The sequence below is a fragment of the Amphiura filiformis genome, chromosome 4 (genome assembly GCF_039555335.1).
Source record: "Amphiura filiformis chromosome 4, Afil_fr2py, whole genome shotgun sequence".
Lineage (NCBI taxonomy): Eukaryota > Metazoa > Echinodermata > Ophiuroidea > Amphilepidida > Amphiuridae > Amphiura > Amphiura filiformis.
The window spans coordinates 8,586,334-8,614,011 of record NC_092631.1 but is presented as its reverse complement, the minus strand read 5'-3'; the positions used below and the strand labels follow the sequence as shown (position 1 = coordinate 8,614,011).

Here is a 27,678-nt window from a genome sequence, read left to right as displayed (position 1 = left end):
TCAGGTTTAGTCAGTATTGTCCAGAACTTATATTAAGTTACTTTTTGTATTGTGGCATCCCGAGGTTGTCAAACAATCTTACACTTCGTGTTGCAATCCGGGGTTGCAATCAGTGAGTGACCATGATCATGATGATGATGACATGCCATTTGTCACTTCCTATGATGATTACGTAATCACACCTCGATGTTGTTTACAAATTATAGCAGTGTTTCTATAATTTACTTGATATCACTCACTGATTTAACTTAAAAATTAAGGAATATACTTTCCTGTCTGAAAATAAAATGTGATGTAAATATATTGGATGAAAAATAAAAAGTTATAATTCCTTTAATACACTCTTTTTTTAACTGAATTATTCAGATTTTAATTTGGCTTTTTTTCTCTCATCAAAACTTCATTCCCAAAGACATGGAAGATGGCGGATGTTTCGAAAACAGAAGGAGTTGCGGAAGAACTGGTGGAGAAATTAACAGATTTTAAGGTTAATAATGCCCATATTTTAATGTTCATCATTTTCTTAAGACCATTTCCTTTATTGCTGTTGATGGTTTCGTCAAACATTAAGTCAATAGATTGGCGTTAATTAACTTAATTTACCACCAATGATCACCAGTGTCAAAATTCTGCACCCGTGGCATGGCAGCCATTTATAAAGCTTACATGCACATAAACAATCACTTACAGATACTCATGTACTATAAATTTCAACTGAATGAACACAGCTTTCAACAGCTGCACTCAATCCAACCGCGATCGTTTATCGTGTATTTCAAACTACAAATACAATGTGAATGCACGCGCCCTGTAAAAAGTTGTATAAAAATGCGATATTAAAATTTAAATCCTTATCGCGATGAAGATTGTAGAAGTGGTGACATGCGATATATTGGTCTCCTATCTTGCCATGACTGACTTAAAGGAAGTCTCCGGCAATCATAACATTAGCATTATGCCATAATAAACGTCAAACAACTGGATATAATGACAACGTATGGAAAAATATATTTTTGTAAACAATTTGAGGTCAGTATGAAATTGATATTTTGTACAATTTGTACAGCTATCGAATCTACCCTATCACAAGCAAACGTACCTGTATGTAAAAAGTGCCCTTAAATACTGGACATCGCCAATATATTTATGACAAATTTCAGAATTTGTGTCCAGAACACGAGAAATGTCCAGACATCACGCTTGCTCTCTCGGCTACAACAATGGCGTAATCCATGTATTCCAGCGGTTCAAGCGTAGCTATGAATAATTAAGCAGATGACGTATAAACTCTGATGATGCGTAATGACCTGACCTTGTCAGACCGATGAGTTACATAGGTTTGATCCACCAGTCACTAAATACTGCTTACGCACGGTCATTTTTATTCCGCCATGTTTATTGTTTCGAGATCGGGATTCGGGGCCAAGGAACTTAGGCTACACAACGTGCACAGCTCTGACAATTTCCCACAATGCCTTGCGCATTTCCAGAAGAAGGCCTGGCGATTTCCCACATTTCCGGTAAAATTGTAAACAACGCCTGACGTTTCGATAGGGAAAATGGAGATAGCGAAGTCGCATTTTACATCAAACAGCTGCAAGAGTAAAACGTTCTGAAGGATCGGTAATGATTAACAGCTGGTCTGGTGTATTTGAAGTTCATATTGAAGTTTGTAAGTTTGTGACTTCGTATGTTGTGTGCAATAGATATTGAAACAGGAAGCTTAAATTGGCACGCTGTTCTGCAATTTGTCTGTCGCTTCTGAAAATGTATGGGAGTTCTGGACATGTCACACCGGAAGTGTGACATGACCTCGCTGGACATAATGCCATAATGTAAGAAAAATAATTATCAAGCACGAATCTAGTTCCAGTAACTGTAACTCGGTATCTTTATTTAACATTATGACATTATCGGATACCGAGTTACAGGTCGCCATATTAATGTCCGTTTCGCAAATACGCTAGCTTGAGCTTATACTGGCCATTTCCCGATTGCCAAAATCTTAAAATTCTTCATTCTCTAAAGCACATAAATACCTTACGCTTATGTAGTCCAATATGTGATCTGCAGAAACTCCAGCAAACTATCCGCATATGGATGTCTTGATATGATTGTTAAAAATGGTATATTTTTATGGTTTTTTCCACGTTTTTCGAATTTTAATACTTCTGTTTATGTGTTGTTTAACGTGCTGTTCACATTTATAACGGTCGCTTCTTGTAACGTGACGTAACGTGACGTCAATCATAGACGAGAAAATAATACAAACCATTCACCAACTGGCAAAGTCCATCATCATCTGAAAGATGAAGCATTCGCGCGCACAAAAAATGGCACGATCACATGGGTACGATCGAACGATACAAAGCGCAGGAACTTTGCCTCTTATTGAACGTTCTGTGCACTTCCTGCGTCTGTGCTGGTTTGTAAACACGCCACCACGTGGCCATTAATTTGACCTTTAACCTACTTCCTCGCTACTTCCGTCGACGAGTCTCTACTTAGAGAATTTCGGAACAGAAAGTGCTCCGAAAGAATTGCTTTTTACGAGAAAAGGAAGAATGAAGTGAAATTTCAACAACAGCGTATGGAAAGCTTGTGATTTAAAGGTACATATTATAGATGATGTAGGTATTGAGTTTATATATAAATTATTTTATGGGCCGATGAGTTCTTTTGCGAAAAGGACCAAAATATACCGCAGCATGTCTTCGGGCCCAGTAAATGTCAGTATGTTGAAGGCTAGGACCGAAGACATGCAGGCAGGTCTAGCACGAATCATATGGTTTTACTTAAAACAAACTCATAGACTATAGTGACCATAAAAACGAATAAAAACATCTGTCTCTCAGTCTCACTCAACACGCAATATTCAAAATTTCCGGGCGCTGAGTGCAATGACATCCCAGTAATATTGATCGAGAAATCTATCTTCTATCCACGACAACACGATAGTTACTGTGTGGATAGAAGATAGAGGGTGCTAGTATAACACGTTCAGTCATTATAGCGTTGACAGTTTTAAAACGCATTAAAACAATGTTTAAGATTGTCCAATTTGGTTACAATTTAACTTGGCTAACATCTTAGCTGAAATGTTTGCTTACTTTTAACCGGGAACACAAGCGCTGAAGTACAAATTCCGACCATATTATAAGTCCGTTTAATTCTGCAACCCTACTTGATCAAAGTTGTTTTGACGACCGACCATCGCCGCTAATTACATATCAATGGGAAAATCCAGTGCCGGGCAAATCAATCAATCTCCCGATTGGCAAACATTGAACTGATGGTGACACCCTTCCAGTGTCATATTTTCTTGAACACGTGAGCCCAGCACTACATTTGTTGATCACTAATACAATGGCGACTGTGATGCCTGACGATCACTTGAGAAAAATTGACACAAAATGATGTTTTTCATGAGTACAGTCACGGTGATTTGATGAAAGAATATAGCACATGTGTCACTAATATGTCAAGAACAATATCCTCATATTTTTGAGACAATAATTAACTTGAGGAAGAAGTTTTTATTCATATGCATGACATTGAGCCCTGTAATGGCAACTGTATATGTGCCAAACAAGGTATGTGACATGAGCACAAATACTTGCACCTTCTAACTTTCGTATCACAAGCTATCGGTTGTTCTTACTAAAGTTAAAACTTTTTGAACAACAGTAATACAATGAAGACAGACGACAATTGAGCACAAATAACCATCATGTCATTGCGCAGGAATTTTGTATATCGCGTGTTGAGAGCCGACTATATATTTATTCATTTTTATGGTCAATATGAGTTTATTTTAAAATAAAACCATGTGATTTGTGCTTGATAATTATTTTTCTAACATATTTATAAGGCATGTTATCATTGCCGGAGACTCCCTTTAATGTTCATTACCCATCATGCAATGCAATATTACCGGAAACCATGCACAATATTATGGCAGCACTTGTGGTGAAATCTTGGAAGTACTGCCGATTGCACAAATATGGCAAGTTTCAGAAAATGTTGCTTTTTTAATTTGCTACATGGGAGTATGGCAGGGTCTATTGTTTGTAATGATGCCCCATCCTTAAAATTTACTGATGAAATGCAAAGGAACCCAATTCATGACACATATTTTGTAAAATGGTTGGTGTTAAATGTAGGCTGATATTGTACCTCCCACTAACAGCCACTGGCTTTACCTTTGTATTTACCCTTACAGAATGGAAGTGAGAATTTCAAGCGTACCATGCAGTATGTGCTATCTAACATCAAATATCACCGCTATCTAGATGTTAACAGTCACACAGTCAATAAGGAAATCAAAGGGTAGGCTCAACTTAAGCTGCACTTTATACCTTCAAGCTTCTCAGGGAAAAAACAGTACTGTTGTTAAATATGTACACATGGCCATGTTTTGTAAATTAGTGCTAAAAGTACCATGGATATTACCTAATAATTAGTGCCCCTCCCCACTTTCCATTCACAAGTTGGATGAATGTGACAGTTGTACCAATATTACCGTAACCACCCGGGTATAAGCCCACCTTCGGCTATAAGCCCACCCCCTATTTTTTAAAACATTCTGGGAACAAGGGTGCACTCAGGTATAAGCCCAGTACTAAGTTTTGGCCACATTCTTAAATCAAATCAATGCTTTGCTCTCATATTTAAGAACAAATATAAAAAAGGATCAGTTGATAATTAACATTCCACACTTATTATTTTAAGAAATTGACCTAGATGATAGAAATTACTGGTACATTGGACATATACAAATGGGGGGGGGGGGTTATTGTTCTTATTTTTAAATTCAAGCACTAGCCCTTCCCCGGTTATGTTATAAGCCCACCCCCATTTTCGAAGTGAAATCTGCCATATAGGGGGTGGGCTTATACTCGAGTGGTTACGGTACTAGTATTGGCTATCAGTACCAGATCAATTCACAATACCATACCAAGATGTGAAATATTGTGAATGGATATTTATCAAGCACTGGTTGTATTAAAAGTAAGCCTTTGTGGACAATACAAATATCAGTTTAATTTAAATCAAGAATAAAATTGATTAATGATGAATTTACTACTTTCAGTGGATGAACGCTTGATAATACTTTATAACGTACATCATACATTAGGCTATAGTGTGGAATTTGATCGGTGTTGTAGTGGCAGAGATGCCAACCCTCCCTATTGTAGAAGGAGGCTCCCTATTTTTGTAAACACTTTTGTCCATTTTGACACCCAAATTTGGCAACCTCCCTATTTCTGGTATGTTTTGTGCCTTTGAAGGTGTATGTAATTTTGAAAACCTCCCTATTTTTTGTTTGAATCCTCCCTTTATTCTGGATGTTAATGTTGACTGTCATAAAGTGTTTTAGCCAAACTTATACTCAAAACTCTACAATACAAATACAAAATACTCAATTATTGAGAGCATATTGACTCTTCTAATTTGCTTACACCCCCTGATAAATTTTGTGACTAATTTTGCATTTTTCTCAAAAATAACTACCACTAGTAACAAAAGTTATGTATATAGGGCAAGGAATCCAATTACTTCACTTAAATTTCAGTGATTCAAGACAAGTGGTTCATTATATATGTTAAGAAAATGAGGTACGTTCTTGTGGTACCTCTTATCATACATAGCGTAGCACTTGTCTTGAGTCACTGAAATTCCAGTGTAGTAACTGGATTCCTTGCCCCTATAATATACTTAACTTTTTGTTACCAGTGTGTTATTATTTTTTTTGAGAATAGAAAAATGCAAAAAAAATATCAAGGGGTGTAGTACCACCTTAAGGCCTGTTTAAATTATATAACCTAAAATGTATGTCATTTGGGGCACATAATTCTAATCAGTGTGATGATAGCTCATGATCAAGTACAAACTACAAATTTGAAGCAAATTGCATCTAGGCTTACATAGGCCTACCAATGCACTAACTGATATTCATAGTTACTTAGTCATTTCTGGTTTTTATACCAAATAGGGCTGAAGTTCAGTGATTTAATGACCAAATGACAGGGCATATACCGGTATTGCATCACATTTTGCTACACAATCTAGCCAAATTGCTATGCAATCACACAAACATATGTCATTGCTATTGCTATACAAATAAAATTTGTCACAATTTTGCTATGCAAAATTCTGACACTAAATTATGCCCTGCTGTACTGATGCTAGTAGTCATCAATTTTCTCAAAATCTTTACCCCAACTGAATTTTACAACCCCTATCTATAACTGTATAATTTTTTTTTCCTGCTTCAACAGAGTTTTGGAGAAATTACAAGTGCATTCTAAAGCTGACAAAGCTGAGGCATTGCAGGTAGTTGTGGACACATTCCTAGAGGGACCTCTTGTGTCTCCAAAGGCATCTCATCCTAAGGTATGTTCAGATCCATGTGTCATTGAAGATTTGGTTCATAAAGGAAAAACTATTGGATCACTTGGTAAATTCATTTATAAAAACCAATTATTTTGAACAAAAGAAGAGAGAACGTGTATACCGTATTCCATCAGAAGCTGCCATCATGTTTTGCTATCATAAAAAATGCCCATTGGTGGGTGGAAATGTACCATCATTTTTGACGTAGGTCAAGTAATTATACTATAACATATTCCTATTGTCGTCACCTGCACAGGTACTTGGCTAATAGTGTGCAGTACTTGGGGAACACCAGTGCAGTACAACTGCCAGTTGGTCCTGTATAGCTTGTACTGTGTACTGTGTAGGTATTATGTACCAGTCAGGTTCTTTGGTAACAGTGTACTTGTGAAGGTAGTGGCACCCAGTTTACAGTTAGTCGTTATCTTTTACCCCATGAGCATTGTCAGCAGAGCCCTACACTTAATTTAAAAATCCAAGACCCCCATATCATACTAATTGAGACTGAAAATCACACTGAAACTACCGAGTAAAGCTGAAAAGTATACAGGCTTAGATACTACCACTGAAAAGAGTTATTTTGTTATTCAGGTCTTTTTCCAACCATACTGAAAGATGGACTGAAACATTTCTTGAAATGAGTGGCCATTCACTAATCCCAGGGAAATGGTGCTAATCATGTACTGAAATGTATTGGACCATGCTATTGTTCAGGAAATGAATCCCCTGGACCATTGTTTATTATGAGCAGACAATAGCCACTTTTTTTCAAGCTGTTGGGGTCCACACTGAAAAATAAACTGAAAAATGCACAGTGTGCGTTTCTGTCTCAAAATATTTAATCTGCATTGTATATGTTTCTTCCAGTCTGACGCACACTATTCGGTACTCTCTGTGTTGTTACTGCTTGCTGGTACACCAACATCTCAAGATTATGAGGAGAAAACAGAGCATGAAAGACAGAGTAAGGCATTATTAACTTGTTATTTTATACTGTAGAATTCTGCTTACAAACATATATGCCTCTAAATGAGAGACAACAGGCAGACACCCTCCATAAAAACATTATTTGGAGTTTCAGAAACTCTATTACTGATGGAGGTGGCTGTACAAACATGTATTATTGTAAGACCAATCTATTGTAATGTTTTGTGGAGGCTGTCTGCCTTTCGTCAAAAAACAAACCTCATTTAGATTTTTGTTTTAGATATTTGTCAGGCAGCATACCGATTTACCAATACCTATTTATAGTGTATTTGAATGATTTAATGTGAGTAAATGAATGTGGTAAATATTATTTCAAGGGGCATTTTGTGATCCACAATTAACCTCACCCCCCCACTTACTTTCAAAAAATTTAAGATATTTATGCACCATCAAAAAGAAACCTTGGACTATGTAATGTATGGACAAATAACATTGCTTGCAGACTTGATCGTTTGCCAAAGAGATTCACCCAACAGAGTGTCCTATGAAGTGTTGTAATATACACTGTATAATTATGCTTAGCTTGGAAATGCAAAAACAGAATCGCATCATATCGTACATGTATAATTATAACCATGATCCAGGGGTCAAAAAGCACTTAAGATTTGCAATTTTTTAGGGGAATCTGTTTTGTTCTTTACTTACGATTATTTCTTGATTTTGTTTTCAGATGAGGAACCCGATTTTGATTGGCCTAAATACCTCCTTGAAGATTTACCCCCAATCAAGGATTTTAATGAACCATCATCAGATGTAAGTAGGAGTGTTATTATTAAATGGCACTATCGTGTTATTCACAAAAGCAGATTTTTTGCATTGTTGTAAAGAGAGAAACTGCAAGTGATCAGACTTAAAACAACCTAATAAGGGTATAAAGTGTCGCCACAGAGGAGTAAGATAAAACAGAGCGAGTACCACCAGTCAAAGTCCCCGTGTATTGTATGCTACATGTACCAGTTCTCGCATATTCATGAGGGCCGATTGTTCGAACGTGCGGTGTCAAACAATCACGCCAGCGCTATGCGTGCCTTCGCGTATCGCGATATAGCGTTATGTGTTTTCGCGATTACGCAATAGACCATGAAAATACGCTGGTAATTGCGTAGCAGTCTCGCCTGTCGCATTTCATGGAACAATCGGCCCTCATTATCGGATGAGGCGGAGACTTTGACTGGTGGTACGCGCTCTGTTTTATCTTACTCCTCTGTGAGTGTCGCACATTTGAATGGAGCTCCATATTTATCAACACTGTTGTGTTCTTCGTTTTTTGGGAAAAAAATACATATAAAAAAATATTTAATGATGATTTTACTAGCTTATCCATCCCTTGTAAACGATTACTGCAACTTTTCATTTTTAATGCTTTTACTTGGGCTAAATAAGCTGTATGTTCGCTCAAAAGAGTGGCAATTCCTGTCACCATTTTTATTTGACAATTTGCCCTTGCAAAAGTGAGCTTTGGCATACGTAGTGCAAAAATTCTTTCCTCCAGCAGCGATCGCTTTCCTTTTAAGGTACCTGTTTTTCTGATTGCTTGTTTGGCGGTGACTGAAAATCGAAGGAGTAATGACATGGGGCACTAGCTTATTAAAATTGCCTTGATTGAGAATGAGGTTAGAATCTTTAGAGCTGCGGAATTGATTTTATTTTGAACGCTTTGAAATCGATTTACAGGAATGGGAAGATGAGGAAGAAGTAAGCATCCCCGAAGAACCTTTGAATGACTCCGGTGTCATAACAGACCAATCACGGCACCCTACTGACAATACTAGCCAATCACAGCTTGCCATTTTATCACATGTGACTGGTAGCACAGTAACAGGTGGAGGAGATGCTGATAGGTCATGGCTGTCTAGGAATGTGGTAGTGCAGTACTGGCAAGGTGAAGTGGATATGACAATGGAGGGCACTCACAAGTATTCACAGATAGCAAGACAGTGGTAGGTGCATTAGTCCAATATTGTAATCATCAGGTGTGCATGTGGAATATGTGGATGCTAGGTTTCTCTACTGGGAGTCAGTTTGATTATAATTCCTTCCCACAATACAATCAGCCTCTTGTCACACTTTCACGATAGGCGATTAGGTACCTAACAAACAAGCGCTACGAAGCGTGTCTCTTCACACCTAATGAAATGCTTACTAGCGTTGTGTTGGAGATACTTACTATTATTTCCTCTAACTTACAAAAAGAAACGAAACAGCAACCTATGGATCTATAGTCCACTGTGCTACGAGTCGTCATGCCAGAAATCTGTCTATTTATCATACTTATTGTTTACAGAATAAAGCGCATACACACGATGTAATAGTATGTTACCAATGTGTACCAATATATAATCTACGATCAATAATGAACCTGCGCATATTTCATTAGGCAAAATAGGTGCCTAATCGATGCTACGAGGTGAATCCCAAAACACCTTAGTATTGATCGCTACGAAGCGTGCTAAAGTGTGGCAACGGGTGATGCAATATGCGTGGCGCTAACAGCGTGTCCTTCAGCACCACCAGCAGAGCGTACAGCACATGTTCCTGTGCGACATACTCTAGTAGTTGTTCCAGGATATGCAATAATGATGAGGGCAAACTGACTTCCAATAGAGGAACCCAGGATCCACTTATTGGTGTGCAAGTGCAGGTTTGTCTCATTCTTTACCATGCAATGGATGTCTTGGTTTTTTAAAGGTGTGTGACCAGATTGTGGTCTCATTGTAAAACATTCAGGCATGTGATTTTTCCGCGGATTCGCGGAAATCCGCGGATTTGAGACCAAGATCCGACCCCCCTGAGATCAATGTAAATCCATTGATATATTTGGGGGGGGGTAGGGCCCCCCTCTAAGCTCCTGAACATTGGCAAAGAGCATCTCTCTCTTTTTTAACAAACTTCTTGTTTCGGCCGTGGTTGCCAAGTCGTAAGGCAAATACCTGCTGAAAAAAACACGCACAAAAATTCGCCCAATGTGTTTTTCCTGCGAACATGAATGGAAAAACTGCCGATTATTCATGAATTACTATTTTAAAAGTCGCCCAAAGATGGTTTTATAGCTCGTATGGCAACACCGAAAAAAACGCTATTGTAATTTTACTAACAATTTCTATGATTGATTGGTCCATTGTGACGTCACTTGCCGATATAAACCAATCACTGATAAGCTTGCATTCTATTGACATATGTCGGCCATCTTTAATTTTGACAACTGATATTGCGTGATCGACAGGACTTGTTTATCGGTATCGAACCAAAATCAAGATGAAAACACTTCAGAAAAATGACGCGAATGTCGGCGTAGTTGATAAAGATCTGAAAAACAAGTTCCGCTGGAGCTGGCTGGATCACGAAGTGAAAGTAATACACTAAGCCAAAAAAGAAACTTATAATTTTTCACAAGGTCGTATCTTAAAATCATGTCGATCAAAATTAACGAAAATTGCACACAGGATTGCCTCAATACTCTACTCTAAACACATGTCAGTAACCAAGCAGTTGTCCAACTGACACAATAGCAAAATGCACTGATATGGAACAGCTTCCTGGACCACATTCACAGCCCTATTGACACCTAGCAAACGAAATCTGTGAGAATGGCATCTTGAATCACAGGTCACAAACTTACCAACCGATACAAACAGATCACAAACTTACCAGGATCATTATGTCACATGTCCAAACAAATAATGAAGTCCTTTAGTAACGGTCCACCGTGTCCACCGTGCGCTTGCACGCATGCTGTGCACTTGCTTCTCATGCTTCCAACCAAGTTCCTGATGATATCCTGGGGAAGATTGCCCCATACTTCCCGTTACTAAAGGACTTCATTATTTGTTTGGACACGTGACATGATGATCCTGGTAAGTTTGTTTTGACTCTCTTTAATGTTATTAACTTAATGTTGTTAAAATTGTTGGATGTGACCTGTGATTCAAGATGCCATTCTCACAGATTTCTTTTGTTGGCTTAGTGTACATGTTAAAGATGGTCGCGAATTGAGCTTTACGGTGGAGGAAAATGGTATCAAAAAAATTGCTGTTGCCGGTAAAGCTTATTGCTCACTGTGTGGGGACATGATATCTTATGGATCCAAGGGAAGAATTGCTTTAACGGACCATTGTACTAAAAAGTGGTATTTTTTCATTCAAATTAAACATTTTGTCTTCATTTATGTGTCTTTTTTTCCTGTAAAATTGCTCTCCTGAGAGGGCCTCAATAGGGTTTTTACAGTGTAGAAGCCCTCTGGCTTGGGCTCCGCCCTTGACCCCGCCTTGGCCTTCCCCCTGGAAACCACTGGACCCCGGCCGTGAGGGGGCGACAGCTTCACTCGCCACGCTTGCCTGGGCCATGCAAGTTTCCTCCATTCTTGGAATTCCCTAATCACATGCCTGAACATGAGGCCCATGACCCAAACATTCTTATTCCAATTTTACATAGATTGAAGTTAAAGGTACATGACCAGATTGTGATCCCATTGTAACACATTGTGTTTTCTAACTCACATTGAGGCACATCACCCAAGCATTCTTATTCCAATTTTACACAGATTGAAGTTAAAGGTACATGACCAGATTGTGATCCCATTGTAACACATTGTGTTTTCTACTTCACATTGAGGCACATCACTCAAACATTCTTATTCCAACTTTACACAGATTGAAGTTAAAGGTGCATGACCAGATTGTGATCCCATTGTAACACACTGTGTTTTCTAACTCACATTGAGGCACATCACTCAAACATTCTTATTCCAACTTTACACAGATTGAAGTTAAAGGTACATGACCAGATTGTGGTCGGATTGTAACACATTGTGTTTCCTAACCCACATTGAGGCACATCACCCAAGCATTCTTATTCCAAGTTTACACAGATTGAAGTTAAAGGTGCATGACCAGATTGTGGTCGGATTGTAACACATTGTGTTTCCTAACCCACATTGAGGCCCATCACCCAAGCCTTTTTATTACACAGATTGAAGTTAAAGGTGCATGACCAGATTGTGGTCGGATTGTAACACATTGTGTTTCCTAACCCACATTGAAGCCCATCACCCAAGCCTTTTTATTACACAGATTGAAGTTAAAGGTGCATGACCAGATTGTGGTCGGATTGTAACACATTGTGTTTCCTAACCCACATTGAAGCCCATCACCCAAGCCTTTTTATTACACAGATTGAAGTTAAAGGTGCGTAACTGATTGTAACACATCATGTTTTCTACTTCACATTGAGGCCCGTCGCCCAAACATTCTTATTCCACGATTTGAGCTAATTTGGATTTTAAAAGCAAAACTTCTGAAGTGTTTTATGCTTTTTTTTTGAGGACACAATATAATATTTGACAATTGCCAGTAACCAGGTGATAGGTGAAAGTCACGGCTAATGCTACAATGTACTAGTAGTCACAACTATAGACGACTAAATGCAACCCTACGTACTGTAAGCATTTTATGAATGTAGCATGTACACTGCCATATGTGACCCGGCAGCACAAATGAGCCGTAAATTCCCTAAATTGTATTCTGAGTTACGGTGTAAAATGTGTACGAAGGTCATATTCATCGGTAACTTAAGCTGGCCCGACATCCGTCTCATTTCGATAGTCAAAACTAATCAATAATCCTATTGTTGAAGTGGATAATAAGCTTCTACCTTAGATGGCTATAGAACTTTTAATAGCTCTGGTCTTTGTTTGTCTTCTGATGCCAAAACTCTTAAATCTCTTAATATGTTCAAATCACACTTTAGAAATGCTATTATCATGTCTTACTAGATTTAATAGTCAGGAAAATACTTAGTATTTTTCATGGGTCCATGCTTTTTATTTTCATTTTAAAAATATTGCATTTTCAGTTGATTGGTTGATTATAATCTGTAATATCACTCTTTATTAGGCATAAGGTATTATCTTTTTTTTCTCATGTTTGCTGCAAAATTAATTTACAATGTAATGTAAGGTAATGTAACGTAACGTAACGTAGCGTAAGTAAGGGGGTCGTTCACTGCTGGCCTTTTGGCCTTTCGAACGGCTCCTCCATGTCATGATAACAGAATAACTTGTACTATTTTTGTTTAATTCTTCATTAACATAATATAATTTAACCAATGTACTGACTTATATGTATAATGTTTATGTTTGTAATATGACATGGAAATAAATTTGATTGATTGATTTGATTTATATTGCTAAATCCTGTTCAAGTGGTGGGTTACCAGGCATTGTATTTTGTACAGGTATGCATAACCAACAATTAAATAACAATGAGAGAACTTTCTTAAACCTCGTTGACTTGGGGATGATTTGAAATGACCGCCAATTATGACTGTTTGATATTTATTGCCAACAATGTGGAAAAAGAGACACATATAAAAATGTAAAAAGCTATAATTTTGTTGAAGGAGCAAAGTTTAACAAACCATAACCCCGCTTCTGGATATCGCTTGAAGTCAAATGATATACCATTTTTAAGTTTATGATGTTTATTTTTAAACACGAAATAAAATTGACCGGGGGAGGAATTTACAGCTCATTCGCCGTGGACGGTCACATATGGAGTAATGTAGAACGGGTTTAATTTTAGGAGAATAAATTTTGATAAATCATGCAGTATTAAAGAAGCAATTATTATATTTTATTTTTCCCCCAGGGAGACGCATGAGAAGGAGCAAAGTATTTTTCCAATAGTGAACTGTATGCATGACTTAACGGAAACACACATTATTAGAGAAACTTTATGGTAAGTTATGTCATAATGATTTGAAACTGTTGATATTCTTTTAGGTCTTAAGATTTGATAAGGTAAAAAAATTGTTGTGTAACAGTGTTGCCCTTGATGCAACCCTAAATCCTGACAAATCAGGGTCACATTTTTTTTTCAATGAAGATTTTTACAGTTATATGTTAAAAAAATAAATGTTTTTTACTTAATTAACATTAATATTTTATTGAAATGCTAGTCTTAAAGTGATTATCTGCCAAGTATCCAGTAGTAAAAATTGACAAATGTCCCTAATGGAAGAAACATTATTTAATATTTGTGGGGAATTAAAAAAACTGAAGGTTTAAAAAAAGGGAAACAAAAATCAAGCGACCGACCAAACTTTGCCATTTTTCCCACTTGAGGGCAACACAACAATTTAGAACCATCAGTTGCATATACTGTAAAGGTTCGCCTAATGGCGTTATGGGCTCTCTTGACAGAAGTCAAATTTTAGGCACAACTTAATAGTGCCCTCCCGTAAAATTCCAACCAGCAAATAAGGCCACGGAACCTAATTCTTGTTGGGATTTCAGATGAGGGAGCTCTCTATTTCAGGCACGCGCCGGGGCTTTGGGGCTGCAGCCCCAGGTCTTTAAAAAAAAAAAAGAGGAGAAAGAAAGAAGGGAGAAGACTTAAGCCCCGGGGTCCGGTTTCTGGGCACGCCCCTGTATTTACACATGAAATTTACCCCAGGGCAAAGGACCCCAAGTGCCCCATTAGGCGAATCTTTACGGTGTTTGTCATCTACTGCAAGTATGTTGCTCTACCACTGTATAAGATGTATGTAATACTTGTGTGTTAAGGTAGCCCTATTGTTAAGGGAAAAAATTAGATTTTCTTTAGATTTAAATATGTGAAAGCTCTTGCCCTGTAGATTACATAACTGAAAGTTTTGTTTCAATCAGACATTCGGTTCTCAAGATATGGCCTGTTAAAATGGCACGAAACCAAGAAGTTGGCAACAACTTTATTTTTATTTCTTTATTTTTGACAAGTCCAGTGGTAGTTACATGTATCTAAATATATGTATGAATTATGCAAGGTAAAGTTTAGCCATCGTGTAAGCAGCCATTTTGTATTTATGCAAATTTGGCACTGTTCCTCAACTTGTATTTTCCAGGACATTTGATGTTTCTTGTGAGGTGAATGCATGTGAAATGGAGTCTGGTGCAATTAGTGGTGGGTCATTTCATAATTTGACTTGCCTACTATAATGGTTTAAAACAATTTTACACAAGTGTTCCAACTACTTTTGACTAGGATTGTACTACAATCTTGTAGCTCTTTTTATGTGATAATCACATCATGTATGTTGACAAATGTGATGCGATGAACTCGGAAATATTGACTTTGAGATATAGCCAAACAAAGGAAATATTTCCATTTGTTTCCTGTTGTTTTGGAAACTCTTTAATTGCTTATATCTTTAAAACTGGTTGTTCAATTTCAATGGGATTTTTTGCAAAATGTAGCTTTGTAAATGCTTTTTACTATCATATAAGAAACTGAAAATTTAATATTTCCGAGTTCTGACTGATTTTGCTTGATCGCATCACAAATGTGACACATTTTTGATGGTGATACTTCTATTCTTCTGTGTAGGATACTGATGGGAGCTGAAGAATCTTTTGTGTTTCAGCGCCATGGCAACCATTTTGAAGTGAGAGAAAATATTAGAGTAAATCATCTAACTCCAGTAAGTTTATTTATACTGATCCTTTTTGCAGTCCAACATTAGAAATATAGCTAGCTGGAAAACAAAACAGTTTGTCTTATAACTTGTGAAGCCTAAATCATCACAACATAGCAAAACAGTCCATGTATAAATTATGTTGCTGGCATGGCAGTCAGACAAGTCATGCATCGAAAATGTTAAGCTTTTGAAATTTCACCATGATACTCCAAGCAACAGATATCATACATACCCTATAGCTACAATCTTGGTAAAGAAGTCTTGGAACACTATTTTGTAAAGTATGGAAACTATGCTCTTCACCTCTTTCCCACAATGTTGAGAAATGCCAATGTCTTCAGCAGTTTTCCAATGTGTTCCAATACTGATTGATTGGGAGAGGGAAAGAGTAAATTATTGTTGCAGATGCCATGTTTGCTCCAAAACACAATATATATCATTTCCATATAATTTTGATCAAGTTTGCCAAGTGTTCGAAGTACTTTTTTCCAAGATTGTAAATACAGTGAATTGTAGTCACTACGCTAGTCAGGTCAATTATTGTGATTATTATTATTTTACAGTCATCTCTAAACACCATGCTGCAGTCTCTTGCCAATGATGGCTCCTGCATTCTCCAACTTCAAAGCTTTGTCAATGATATGCGTAGCTGCCCTTCTGCGTATTGTAATAGAGGTGACAGCGCCCTCTCAAGCCAGGAATCATCCAGGTGTCAAACATATGAAGCCTATGCTGAAGCATTGGCCGAATTCTTACATTCATTTAGGAATGCCTTGGTGCAAATAGAAAAGACTGTCCTTGTCCAAGGTGAGTGTTTTCAGCAGGGTCCCACAAAATTTGTTCAATCTACTCCTGGGGTGTGTTTCACCAAACTTTTAACACATCGTAGCGTAAAAATATGTCATATTTATGACATGTTCCTGTTACAAAGACCTATTGTTTACAATGTGAATCAATCGTAAACCTCCTTAGTGAAATGGAAGCTATGATACATCGTAACTTACAATCGATTTTGAGACTTACAGCGTATCGTAAATGTTAGTGAAACGTACCCCTGATTCCAGGATGATACTGAACTATTGTTTGCATAAAAATTCAAATAAAACATAGCTCAATCTTAATCCTTTAGTTGGAAGTAACGAAATACAATCAAAGTCAAATTTTCATTTTTGAGAAATAAGAGCCAACTGCATTTGTATGCTGTAATAATCAAGCCTAAAGACTTAAGAGTCTAACATCAGTTAATGCATTCTGCTTTTGTCAAACATATTTTCTATTTTATAAGATTAAGAGCAATATCTTAGCCTATACTGAATATACAAGATTGCTTAGATTTATGTCAAGTCTTTGCATTTTGTGACTAATTGTGCAAAAACAATGTTTTCAGCCCTTATAAGATTTGAAATTGACTTTTATGACCAGTTAGTTTGAACTAAAGGATTGTGATTGGGCTATGTTTCATTTGGCAAAACAGGATAATATTTTTATTCCCCGACTTCCTCCATACAATTAGCCCCTGTGCTAAAGCCACCAGCCTGATGATTTGGTTTTTATAACTTTCATTCCTATTTTATGATTGTGTTTTCAGAGCAACAAATGACACTAGCAAATGTGATGGATCAGCTGAGTCCTTGGATGCCCAAAGTGAAACTATTAGCCTATGTGCATAACAAAGCTGTAGTTGATTGCCCACAACAGAAACATGTGTACAGGGTGTGGTACCTACTGGACATGCTGCACAATTCTATCATGGAGCATTATAGCATGGGTGATTCTTCCAAAGAAATTGTGAGTAAAACTAGAAAAGATGGTGAAACACAGTCAATATTAAATAAACACCTCAAAAGAAATAAGTCCCCCTCTGAACATGTAGTCATAACATCGTAAGGTTTCATTTTGTACCAACAAAACTAACTTTGAAATAATTATATGACTGTTTACTAAGTGCTGTGTGAAAACGAGAGATTTCCATGACTTCAGGGCTGAATGAGCCTAAATTGAAGGCAAAACTGCACTTTTCAAAAGTCACAAAGTAGGCCTATGCTTGTCAAAAAAGTTGATTCATGGCTTGTTACTAATGGAAAACCCCATGTGTTTGAGTGCAGTTTAAAATCCTCACCAAGTGAACATTTACTGTAATGTGTATCGATTCTTGATCATTCAGCCATGCAAATCCCCTTGGTACAGAGTTCAGCACAGTGAGTTGTAAGATGGTCAGTTCCATTCCTTGTCCCAATCGCCTTTGCAGTTAACAAGCATAGGCCTACTTTTGTGACTTTTGGAAAGGGCACTTTTTGTCTTCAATTTAGGCTCATTCAGCCCTGAAGTCACGGAAATCTCTCATTTTTACACAGCACTTAGTAAACAGTCATATAATTATTTCAAAGTTAGTTTTGTTGGTACAAAACGAAACCTTACGGTGTTATGACGACATGTTCAGAGGGGGACTTATTTCTTTTGAGGTGTTTATAATAAATGTCCAATAGAATAGAAGACCAACAATCACTGTTGCAACAAAAGTCAACTTCCGCGTAATTGGGAGCGTAATGTCTAACGCATGACATGTAGAACGGCAGTACCCACGAGATGTGGGATCCTGTGGAAAAGGCTAACCACCTCTATTAACTCTATCAAATCATGACAACTACACATGTATGATTCCTGGGACATATCCTGAGGATGCAGGAAGATGAACCATGCGGAAGATATGCTCTCTTCATCCCATTATATGGTAAAAGAAGACCTGTAAGGCAAAAAAAATCCTACTTGTCTTATATGCAACAATTGTTGGGAGACTTAGACAACTTTTTACTACCAGATACAATTACCACTTTGGCTTCAAATCGTAGTACATGGAGAAACTTTGTAGTTGCCTGCTTCGTAGCCGAATGAAATGAATGAATGAATAAATATGTCCACAATACCAGCAGAAACGTGATGAGTGCATTGTACCAGCAATACAGTCTGTCCACTTAGAAGTACAAACCCAATCTGTGGCATTGGGGGTCGATGCTTTGCATGACATGCACTGCGTGTTAAAAAACGCGACGCGTAAAGAGCGTGGTGTCCTCAGCAAACACATATTGTGCAGCAGTTGGCGTGTCAAAGAAGTATTTATACACACATCGCACTGAAATAATTATTCTCATACCTCCAGTTTCCGAGGTCTATTTACTTTGTACTTCTATGTGGACAGACATCATATCTGTGTAACATAAACCATCTGCATTTGATTTGATTTTAGGTGAATCTATTAGTACGGATCTGGCTACAGAGTATACGTCCCTATGTAGACTTCATAGATAGGTGGCTCACTCTGGGCCATCTCTTTGATCCTGCACATGAATTTGTTATACAAAGGTATGATGGTGAATAATGGTAAAGTGTAAGACCCTCATAAGTGCAGAAGAATATAATAGCTGCCATGTGCAACTTACTTCTGATCAATAACATATGGAGAACCCCAACTTTATTTTATGGTGATATCTTGGGTTAGCTCAACGTGGCCATCAAAAAAGTAATACAGTACATCAACAATTCACAATGAGGAGGTTGTGCTGCAAACAATAGGTGTTTTACATAAGGCAGCTATTACATTGTACTGTACTTATGATGGTCTTGCACTCTGCCCATATGATATACACACTGGCTCTTATATCTGATTATAAGCAGGGTTGCCAAAAGATTTCAGCCCGAATCGCGGGTCAAATAATCGAAAAGTCGCCCAATTTTTCTCTTTACCATTGGTTTCTATGGGACATGAAACTATCCGAAGTCGCGGGAGCCAATGTTGAAAAGTCGCCCAATTTTTTTCTTAATCATTGGTTTCTATGGGACAGGAAATTGTCAAAAGTCGCGGGAAAAATCTTCAAAAGTCGCCCAATTGGGCTACCAAATCGCGGGTTTGGCAACCCTGATTATAAGAATGCAAGTCAGCAATGCTAAATTGTGAAATTGTTCTGCATGATCACTCATCACAAAGTGAATATTTTAGAATTGCAGATTAGTATGAGTATAAAACGTGTTATTTGTTACCCAAACAAGTCAAAGTTTGTTGTATAATGAGCCTAGTAAAAAATAAACCATGCAAGCCCTGCCTTGGAATGTCCTAGTATATCAGACTTTTCCAGTTGAAATGCATGCACCCTCTATGGAAGATATGACCTTAATCTTCACAGGGGGTGTATATTTCAACTGGAGTCATCCGTTTAGGCAACCCCATTTGAAATTCACACTCCCTGTATGGGTGATTACGGTCATGTCTTCCATAGGGGGTGTATAATTTTAACTGGAATAGCCCATTGAGCCACTTGAGACTGATGATGACCTGTCCAGTGCACTTTGTTTCACCTTGAGTTTGATAGTGACGCTAGTGCTTTAATACGGTTTGCTGCAAGCATGTCAACAAACCGCCCTTGTGCATGTGTGTCTGCTAGTGGGATTAAGTTGGCGCATGTGATTCAATACTGCAACCATTTACATGTGGTTTCTTCAAAATTCTAATATGTACATGATAGTAATGTACTTTAATGAACTAACATACCCTGGCAAAATAAAGGTGCTGGATCTGAGATTTTGAATAAAATCACAAGATGATGTTCATTGACGATATTGACACTGGAATAAAATAGCAATTTTCTTTGTTTTAATTTGTTTGGCTCGAAATTAAAACAGAATAAAAATCTGTTTTTCTATGGAAATTTTACAATATTGCTTCACTTAATTCATTGCTACTGCTATCATTTACAATGTTGACTTCTCTATAATTGTATCCGATTTACTAGAAATTCAGCAGTGGAAGTGAAATCTCCTCATTTCTGGCAAGAAGGTTTCACGCTCGATCGCTTCCAAACAGAGGAATCAACACATAGAGGGCAGATTGCTGTGCCACCATTTTTACAACCAGTGCTTAGACATATTATTCTGGCTGGAAAGTGTATGGAAGTTCTTGGTAGCGTGGGTCAACTGGGAACTATTAGAACTGAAGCAAACTTAGGTAAATGTACACCACTCATTTTTCTACAGTACACACCCCTCGACACCCATAACACCCTCCCCCCCCCCCACACACACACTATATGCCTCATGAGATGAACATTTGCCAAGTTTGGGGGTTCCTCTGCAAATGTAATTTACAATTTAACATGAAGCAGCCATTGTGCATACAACTTTCTGGCACTCACACAACAAATTGGTTTAAAATTTATGACAGAAAATATTTTTGTATTTTTTCTCATGAATATATGTTCTAATTCACCCCAGGAAGTGGTTTTTAATTTTCAAATTTGACCATGTATTTACCTTTCCCCGCCTAGGGCCACTTTTTAAGTTAGGGAACATTTAATGTACTTTGGGATCACCTAAGGAATCTAAACAAGTTGGTTTGTTTGAGTCCGGGGTGGGGTGCAAACTAGGCGGTGTTAGCTCAAATTTCCACAGAATGCAACATTTGGATTTTGATGTAACTGCGGTAGAGTGTTACTAAGGTGCAAGTTTCTCAGAGTTCCATTTGGTAGTTTATGGTTCACAGTTGTGGGTTCTGCATGGATTTTATTATGTCATTAACTGGCATCAGTTAGTCAGTCTTGTCAGGGACGATCGCTAATTGTTGCATGGACAAAACCTATTATGACTCACATTTCTATCCATTCCATTGCCTAATTATGGTAGAATTTCAGCAGATTCTTGCTTGATGAGGCACATACGGGTATAATTTGGATGTATTTACCACAAAAATGACATTTTCCATGGGCGTCGCCATAATACTATATTAGTATAGCCGTAAATCCCTCCTTTCTACAGGAGCACCATCGGGAAATTTAACCTGATTTTAAAGTTTTTTTCACTGACAATTCACCTTCAATAAACGTCTCCCTTTTGGAAAAATGCAACGCCCCCGGAGGCCGGGGTGTTTATTACAAACAATACGGTAGGTGACACTTGTGATCAATCTCTCTGTTGTATAATCTTTCTAACTATTTTCTATCAACACCGTGGCAACTTTGTACTTATTGTTGTTTTCAGAGTCTACTTCAATGTACAGCAACCTGATTACATCAACAAAAGATATGGATGATATTTGTTCATCATCATCCATTGCCATGGCAACAGAGGAGGAACAAGATGAGTCAGCCACTAGGACTCTAGTTGTGCAGCAGCTGCAATTGCCTGGGACAACCGATCCTCTCTTAGCTAAAAACTTTGATGAAGTGTTGGGAACATTACTGGACTCTGATGAGAAAGCAGAAGAAAGGTATGCTCAGGGCCATTCCATAGAATCGTGACCACAACCTAGAAAAAAATGAATTTTGAATATGAAGTAAAACTTAGTGTTGGACTTTTTGCGCAATTTATGTTAGCAAAATATGCACCAGTGTTTTCAAAAAAATGTAAAAACCATGATAAGATGAGAAATAGCCCCAAAAATGTGGTCTTCATCCCCACTTCTGGTTCATATATGAAGTTGGCCTTCCGCTTCAATTTCCTGATTGAAATTCAAAATGGTAGCGCTCAGAACACAGCGTGTTGTCATGATTGGAAGATGAAACGGCCAAAACAGTAGTAAATTATTGCATATATGTCACGATTTAGGACAGAAAAATTTAGACTTACTTTATACAAAAACCGAATCAATTATTGGGCTTGTAAAACAAAAAATCTACCAATAGTGTAATAGGATTTTGTTTCTTAGTCTTATAACTATCTCTTTCAGATACAGCCAATCTGATGCTAGCATACTACCTGATGTGAATAACATGCCATTGTTGTTGGTGATCAAACGCTCTCTCTACCCGTCCATATTATCCCGTTGTAATGTGATCTGTCAGCAGCTTGTGAACACACTGAAAACAAAGTTCGATCTGATGGCCAATTTGGCTATTCTGAGGGTAAGAAGGAATGTTGATTTAAACAATAACAATGCTTAGTGTAAGGCCAAAAAAAAAAATTGTTTGCTTGCCCTCGAATGGATTTTAAAAATTGGGTCGGTCGGTCGGGAAAAGTTTTTTTTTTGTTTTCCGTTTCCCAGAAACAGACATGGCGAATACCGAATGCAATTAATGGTTCAAGCATTTCCGTAGCAGCAACATCACGCCATGGTCCAGCATCTGTGCTCGCCACTTGCACCTTAAACAATTGTAGCTCTTCTACATGTAGGCCTACGTTTAATGAAGTGTACAATTCTCCTACATGTAGTGTTTTCTGCTTTTCAAAACTATCATATTAATCAGCGTGTTCGGTCCCTTGCTTCACCTGTACAGCTAGCGCTACTCATGTTCTGTCCGCCATGTTTAAAGTGAAATCATATTATACCGAGCGATTTGTGCTCTTAATAAAAGTAGCCTCAACAAACATGTTGAAAAAAATAGTGCAATGTTACTTCCTAGTCAATACGAACAAATATCATGAATCTAAATATTTATAAACAAGAAATGAATATCGGGTACAACTGTTTTCAAATTTTATCTACTTTTACCATATTTTAACATCTGCTATATTGTATCCATTCTTGCACGATATGCACGGTTATATTTTGCCTGTAAATAAACTCATCCCTAGATGCGCCGTCCGAAATGTGCAGGTGGATAGCAAATTGTATTAGAGCTTAGACGCTGAGGTGGTATACGAAATTGCGGAACCCGACAGTCAGGCACAGCCGGACACGTAAACATGCAGGATATGGTATTTTACAACGTTTCTGTTAAATCATCGGTTTTTCAGATGAAAAATACATGCCATTTTGGGAAAATCGCCAAAAAAACTTTTTCAAAAAAAAAGTTCTACGGTCGGGACTGCCGAGACGGTCGGTCGGACGAGGGCAAGCAAACAACTTTTTTTTTTTGGCCTAATTATGGGACATTTGACAAGAAATAAGGCAAAGCATGCAAACTAACACACTCTACATTTTAGTGCTCATGTAAGCCAGAGTTCAAAAACAAACTCAAAACTAGTGTTATTTCAATGCATCGGAATAGGAATTGAATTGAATTTGATTTTGGCCATTTTTCAATTCAATTCAGTGAATTGAATTGAAATGTTTGGTTTTTTCATTTCAATTCAGTGCATTGAATCAAAATGTTTTATTCTTTCATTTCAATTCAATGCATTGAATCGAAATGTGTTTTTTGTTCATTTCAGTTCAATTCATTGAATCGAAAATGCATGCAACATGTATTTTGATTCTGCCATTTCACCTGTATTGTCAGCTTATCAGTTACAATAAACTTTCTCCCTGAACTGCTTTTAGCCAAATGCCCGGTTAAATGTATCAGTGTTGGTAATAAGAATTGAATTTGAATATGAATTGAATTCAAATGGTGTGAATTGGGATTGAAATTGGTTAGCAGTTAATTTCAATGCATTGAATTGGAATTGAATCATAATGATTTAAACCAGAGAAAAATTGAATTGAAATTGCTTCAAAATGATTTTATAAAATAAGAATTGAATCTGAATTGAATTGAAATTCATTTTCTGAATCAAAATAACACTACTCAAAACTCATATGAATTGGCATTTATGTGGTCATTTACCATGCATATTATTTATTGCTTGTTGGGTACAATGTTCCAGTTTTCCACTTATATCATAATATTTTATTTTATAGTGTATCTTTCGGTGTTTGATTGTTCTATAATGTTATTTCACTTGCTGTTTTTCTGGTTTTCAAATAAAATTGTTGCCAACACATTATGTATTTCCTGTTTGTGCTTTTTATCAGTACATTGAAACTTTAGTCTTCTGTGCTTTGTAAATGTAAATTCTGTTATCTATTCACATACAGTATTTTCCACCATGCCTAGCACAGAGAAGTAGTTTAAAAAAAGTAATTTCAAACATTTTACTTACCAATAGAAATTCTACCTTTTGGAAGATGGTGATGTAATGTGTGATTTTTATGTGGACATTTTTGAGAAGTTGCGAAGGCAGGAATCATGGAGTGACTATCTGTACCTTCATGGTCATCTACAAGAAGCATTGGGGCGTAGATACCCTGAAGAAATTGAAAGGTATGCACTCCTCTAATGCACAAAAAAGTATGGAGTAATTACCGAATAGGGTACAACTCTGCAAGTCTCATTACAAGGCAGCTCTACCCCAACCATAAACCCTAACCTTTAACTCCATAAATGAAAACTGAACTCAAGTCTAGCAAGTTGTACCCAGTTTGATCATTTACCAAAAGTATTCTGCGATTATTTAGTTGCATGATTATTCTCTTGGTCGGGCTGATGTCACAAAGGGGAAATGGCCTTGTAAAACCAGTGTGCGCATCTGCAGTTCCCTTTCTCGAGCTGGTTGCTATGCGCGCGCTTGTGCGAAGGGGACAATGTTCCCGGATGTCCGACCGAGTGAATAGGCACATTATGGAGTACCGGCAGGTATTTCTCCAGGAGATTATTTATTATCATCAGAATATCCCAAAGGGTCACTCTCTGATGTATTACTGAATAAAACTGCCTAGTAAAAAAAGTCTGATCTGTATTTAGAGTGTATCTGTTGTTTTGACATTCAGACTGTACCAAGTGTGTCAATGTGCTCACCTCACTCAATTTCTTTTGTCTGGACGAGTGCATTCAATCAGGCCCTGTGTATCGATTTTTGACGATTGACGATTCGGGCATATTTATTTGTGCACAGAAAAGAGGAGCTTAGGTGAAAATATGATCCTTATATTTAGGTTTATTGTTCACCATTGATGCATTTTGGAAAGGAAATGTTATAATGAATGACAGAGATGAAAAGACTAAATCGCGTCTGACGTCAGGGCAAAGGCTCGCCGTGATTGGTTGCTGACCTGCGCAGTACAGCATTTTCTGTCTAGTTGTCAGAATTTCAGACGCGAACTAGTCTTTGTATCTCTGTCTTTTAGTATAAGAAAATTACATCTTTGGTTTTGTTAAGGAACCTGCAGACAATTTGGAAAGGTTTAGCTTTCAATCTGAGCAATAATGATATCAAGATTATTAATTATAGAGTAAAAGTATTGTTTTGAGCCTGACATGTCTGTTGTTTTTATATTCTGATAGAGTTACAGTGAGTGTAAGCTCTGACGAGATATCTGCCAGGCTAGCAGCAAGGCCAATACATGCATTGGATGGACTCACATTACACTATCAGGTAAGCTTGCAGTTCAACTCTAGTAGAGTGTATGTCTGCCAGGCTAGCAGCAAGGCCAATACATGCATTGGATGGACTCACATTACACTATCAGGTAAGCTTGCAGTTCAACTCTAGTAGAGTGTATGTCTGCCAGGCTAGCAGCAAGGCCAATACATGCATTGGATGGACTCACATTACACTATCAGGTAAGCTTGCAGTTCAACTCTAGTAGAGTGTATGTCTGCCAGGCTAGCAGCAAGGCCAATACATGCATTGGATGGACTCACATTACACTATCAGGTAAGCTTGCAGTTCAACTCTAGTAGAGTGTATGTCTGCCAGGCTAGCAGCAAGGCCAATACATGCATTGGATGGACTCACATTACACTATCAGGTAAGCTTGCAGTTCAACTCTAGTAGAGTGTATGTCTGCCAGGCTAGCAGCAAGGCCAATACATGCATTGGATGGACTCACATTACACTATCAGGTAAGCTTGCAGTTCAACTCTAGTAGAGTGTATGTCTGCCAGGCTAGCAGCAAGGCCAATACATGCATTGGATGGACTCACATTACACTATCAGGTAAGCTTGCAGTTCAACTCTAGTAGAGTGTATGTCTGCCAGGCTAGCAGCAAGGCCAATACATGCATTGGATGGACTCACATTACACTATCAGGTAAGCTTGCAGTTCAACTCTTGTGTATATCTGCCAGGCTAGCAGCAAGGCCAATACATGCATTGGATGGACTCACATTACACTATCAGGTAAGCTTGCAGTTCAACTCTAGTAGAGTGTATGTCTGCCAGGCTAGCAGCAAGGCCAATACATGCATTGGATGGACTCACATTACACTATCAGGTAAGCTTGCAGTTCAACTCTTGTGTATATCTGCCAGGCTAGCAGCAAGGCCAATACATGCATTGGATGGACTCACATTACACTATCAGGTAAGCTTGCAGTTCAACTCTAGTAGAGTGTATGTCTGCCAGGCTAGCAGCAAGGCCAATACATGCATTGGATGGACTCACATTACACTATCAGGTAAGCTTGCAGTTCAACTCTTGTGTATATCTACCAGGCTAGCAGCAAGGCCAATACATGCATTAGATGGACTCACATTACACTATCAGGTAAGCTTGCAGTTCAACTCTAGTAGAGTGTATGTCTGCCAGGCTAGCAGCAAGGCCAATACATGCATTGGATGGACTCACATTACACTATCAGGTAAGCTTGCAGTTCAACTCTAGTAGAGTGTATGTCTGCCAGGCTAGCAGCAAGGCCAATACATGCATTGGATGGACTCACATTACACTATCAGGTAAGCTTGCAGTTCAACTCTAGTAGAGTGTATGTCTGCCAGGCTAGCAGCAAGGCCAATACATGCATTGGATGGACTCACATTACACTATCAGGTAAGCTTGCAGTTCAACTCTAGTAGAGTGTATGTCTGCCAGGCTAGCAGCAAGGCCAATACATGCATTGGATGGACTCACATTACACTATCAGGTAAGCTTGCAGTTCAACTCTTGTGTATATCTGCCAGGCTAGCAGCAAGGCCAATACATGCATTGGATGGACTCACATTACACTATCAGGTAAGCTTGCAGTTCAACTCTAGTAGAGTGTATGTCTGCCAGGCTAGCAGCAAGGCCAATACATGCATTGGATGGACTCACATTACACTATCAGGTAAGCTTGCAGTTCAACTCTTGTGTATATCTACCAGGCTAGCAGCAAGGCCA

The 27,678-nt window shown here is 37.9% G+C and overlaps 1 protein-coding gene across 1 annotated transcript in view; it reads left to right on the top strand.

Moving 5' to 3' along the window:
* Positions 1 to 419: 419 nt before the first annotated feature.
* Positions 420 to 27,678, top strand: part of LOC140150528 (gamma-tubulin complex component 5-like) — a 48,123-nt gene continuing 20,864 nt past the window's right edge. The window contains exons 1-16 of the mRNA XM_072172559.1: positions 420 to 487; positions 4,223 to 4,329; positions 6,282 to 6,396; positions 7,264 to 7,360; positions 8,054 to 8,136; positions 9,058 to 9,323; positions 14,028 to 14,117; positions 15,744 to 15,837; positions 16,398 to 16,641; positions 17,423 to 17,622; positions 19,079 to 19,194; positions 20,619 to 20,830; positions 21,859 to 22,087; positions 22,547 to 22,721; positions 24,688 to 24,842; positions 25,863 to 25,953. Of these exons, the coding sequence (XP_072028660.1) occupies positions 422 to 487; positions 4,223 to 4,329; positions 6,282 to 6,396; positions 7,264 to 7,360; positions 8,054 to 8,136; positions 9,058 to 9,323; positions 14,028 to 14,117; positions 15,744 to 15,837; positions 16,398 to 16,641; positions 17,423 to 17,622; positions 19,079 to 19,194; positions 20,619 to 20,830; positions 21,859 to 22,087; positions 22,547 to 22,721; positions 24,688 to 24,842; positions 25,863 to 25,953 (2,340 nt within the window). The 5' untranslated portion in view covers positions 420 to 421. The remainder of the gene's footprint in view (positions 488 to 4,222; positions 4,330 to 6,281; positions 6,397 to 7,263; positions 7,361 to 8,053; positions 8,137 to 9,057; positions 9,324 to 14,027; positions 14,118 to 15,743; positions 15,838 to 16,397; positions 16,642 to 17,422; positions 17,623 to 19,078; positions 19,195 to 20,618; positions 20,831 to 21,858; positions 22,088 to 22,546; positions 22,722 to 24,687; positions 24,843 to 25,862; positions 25,954 to 27,678) is intronic.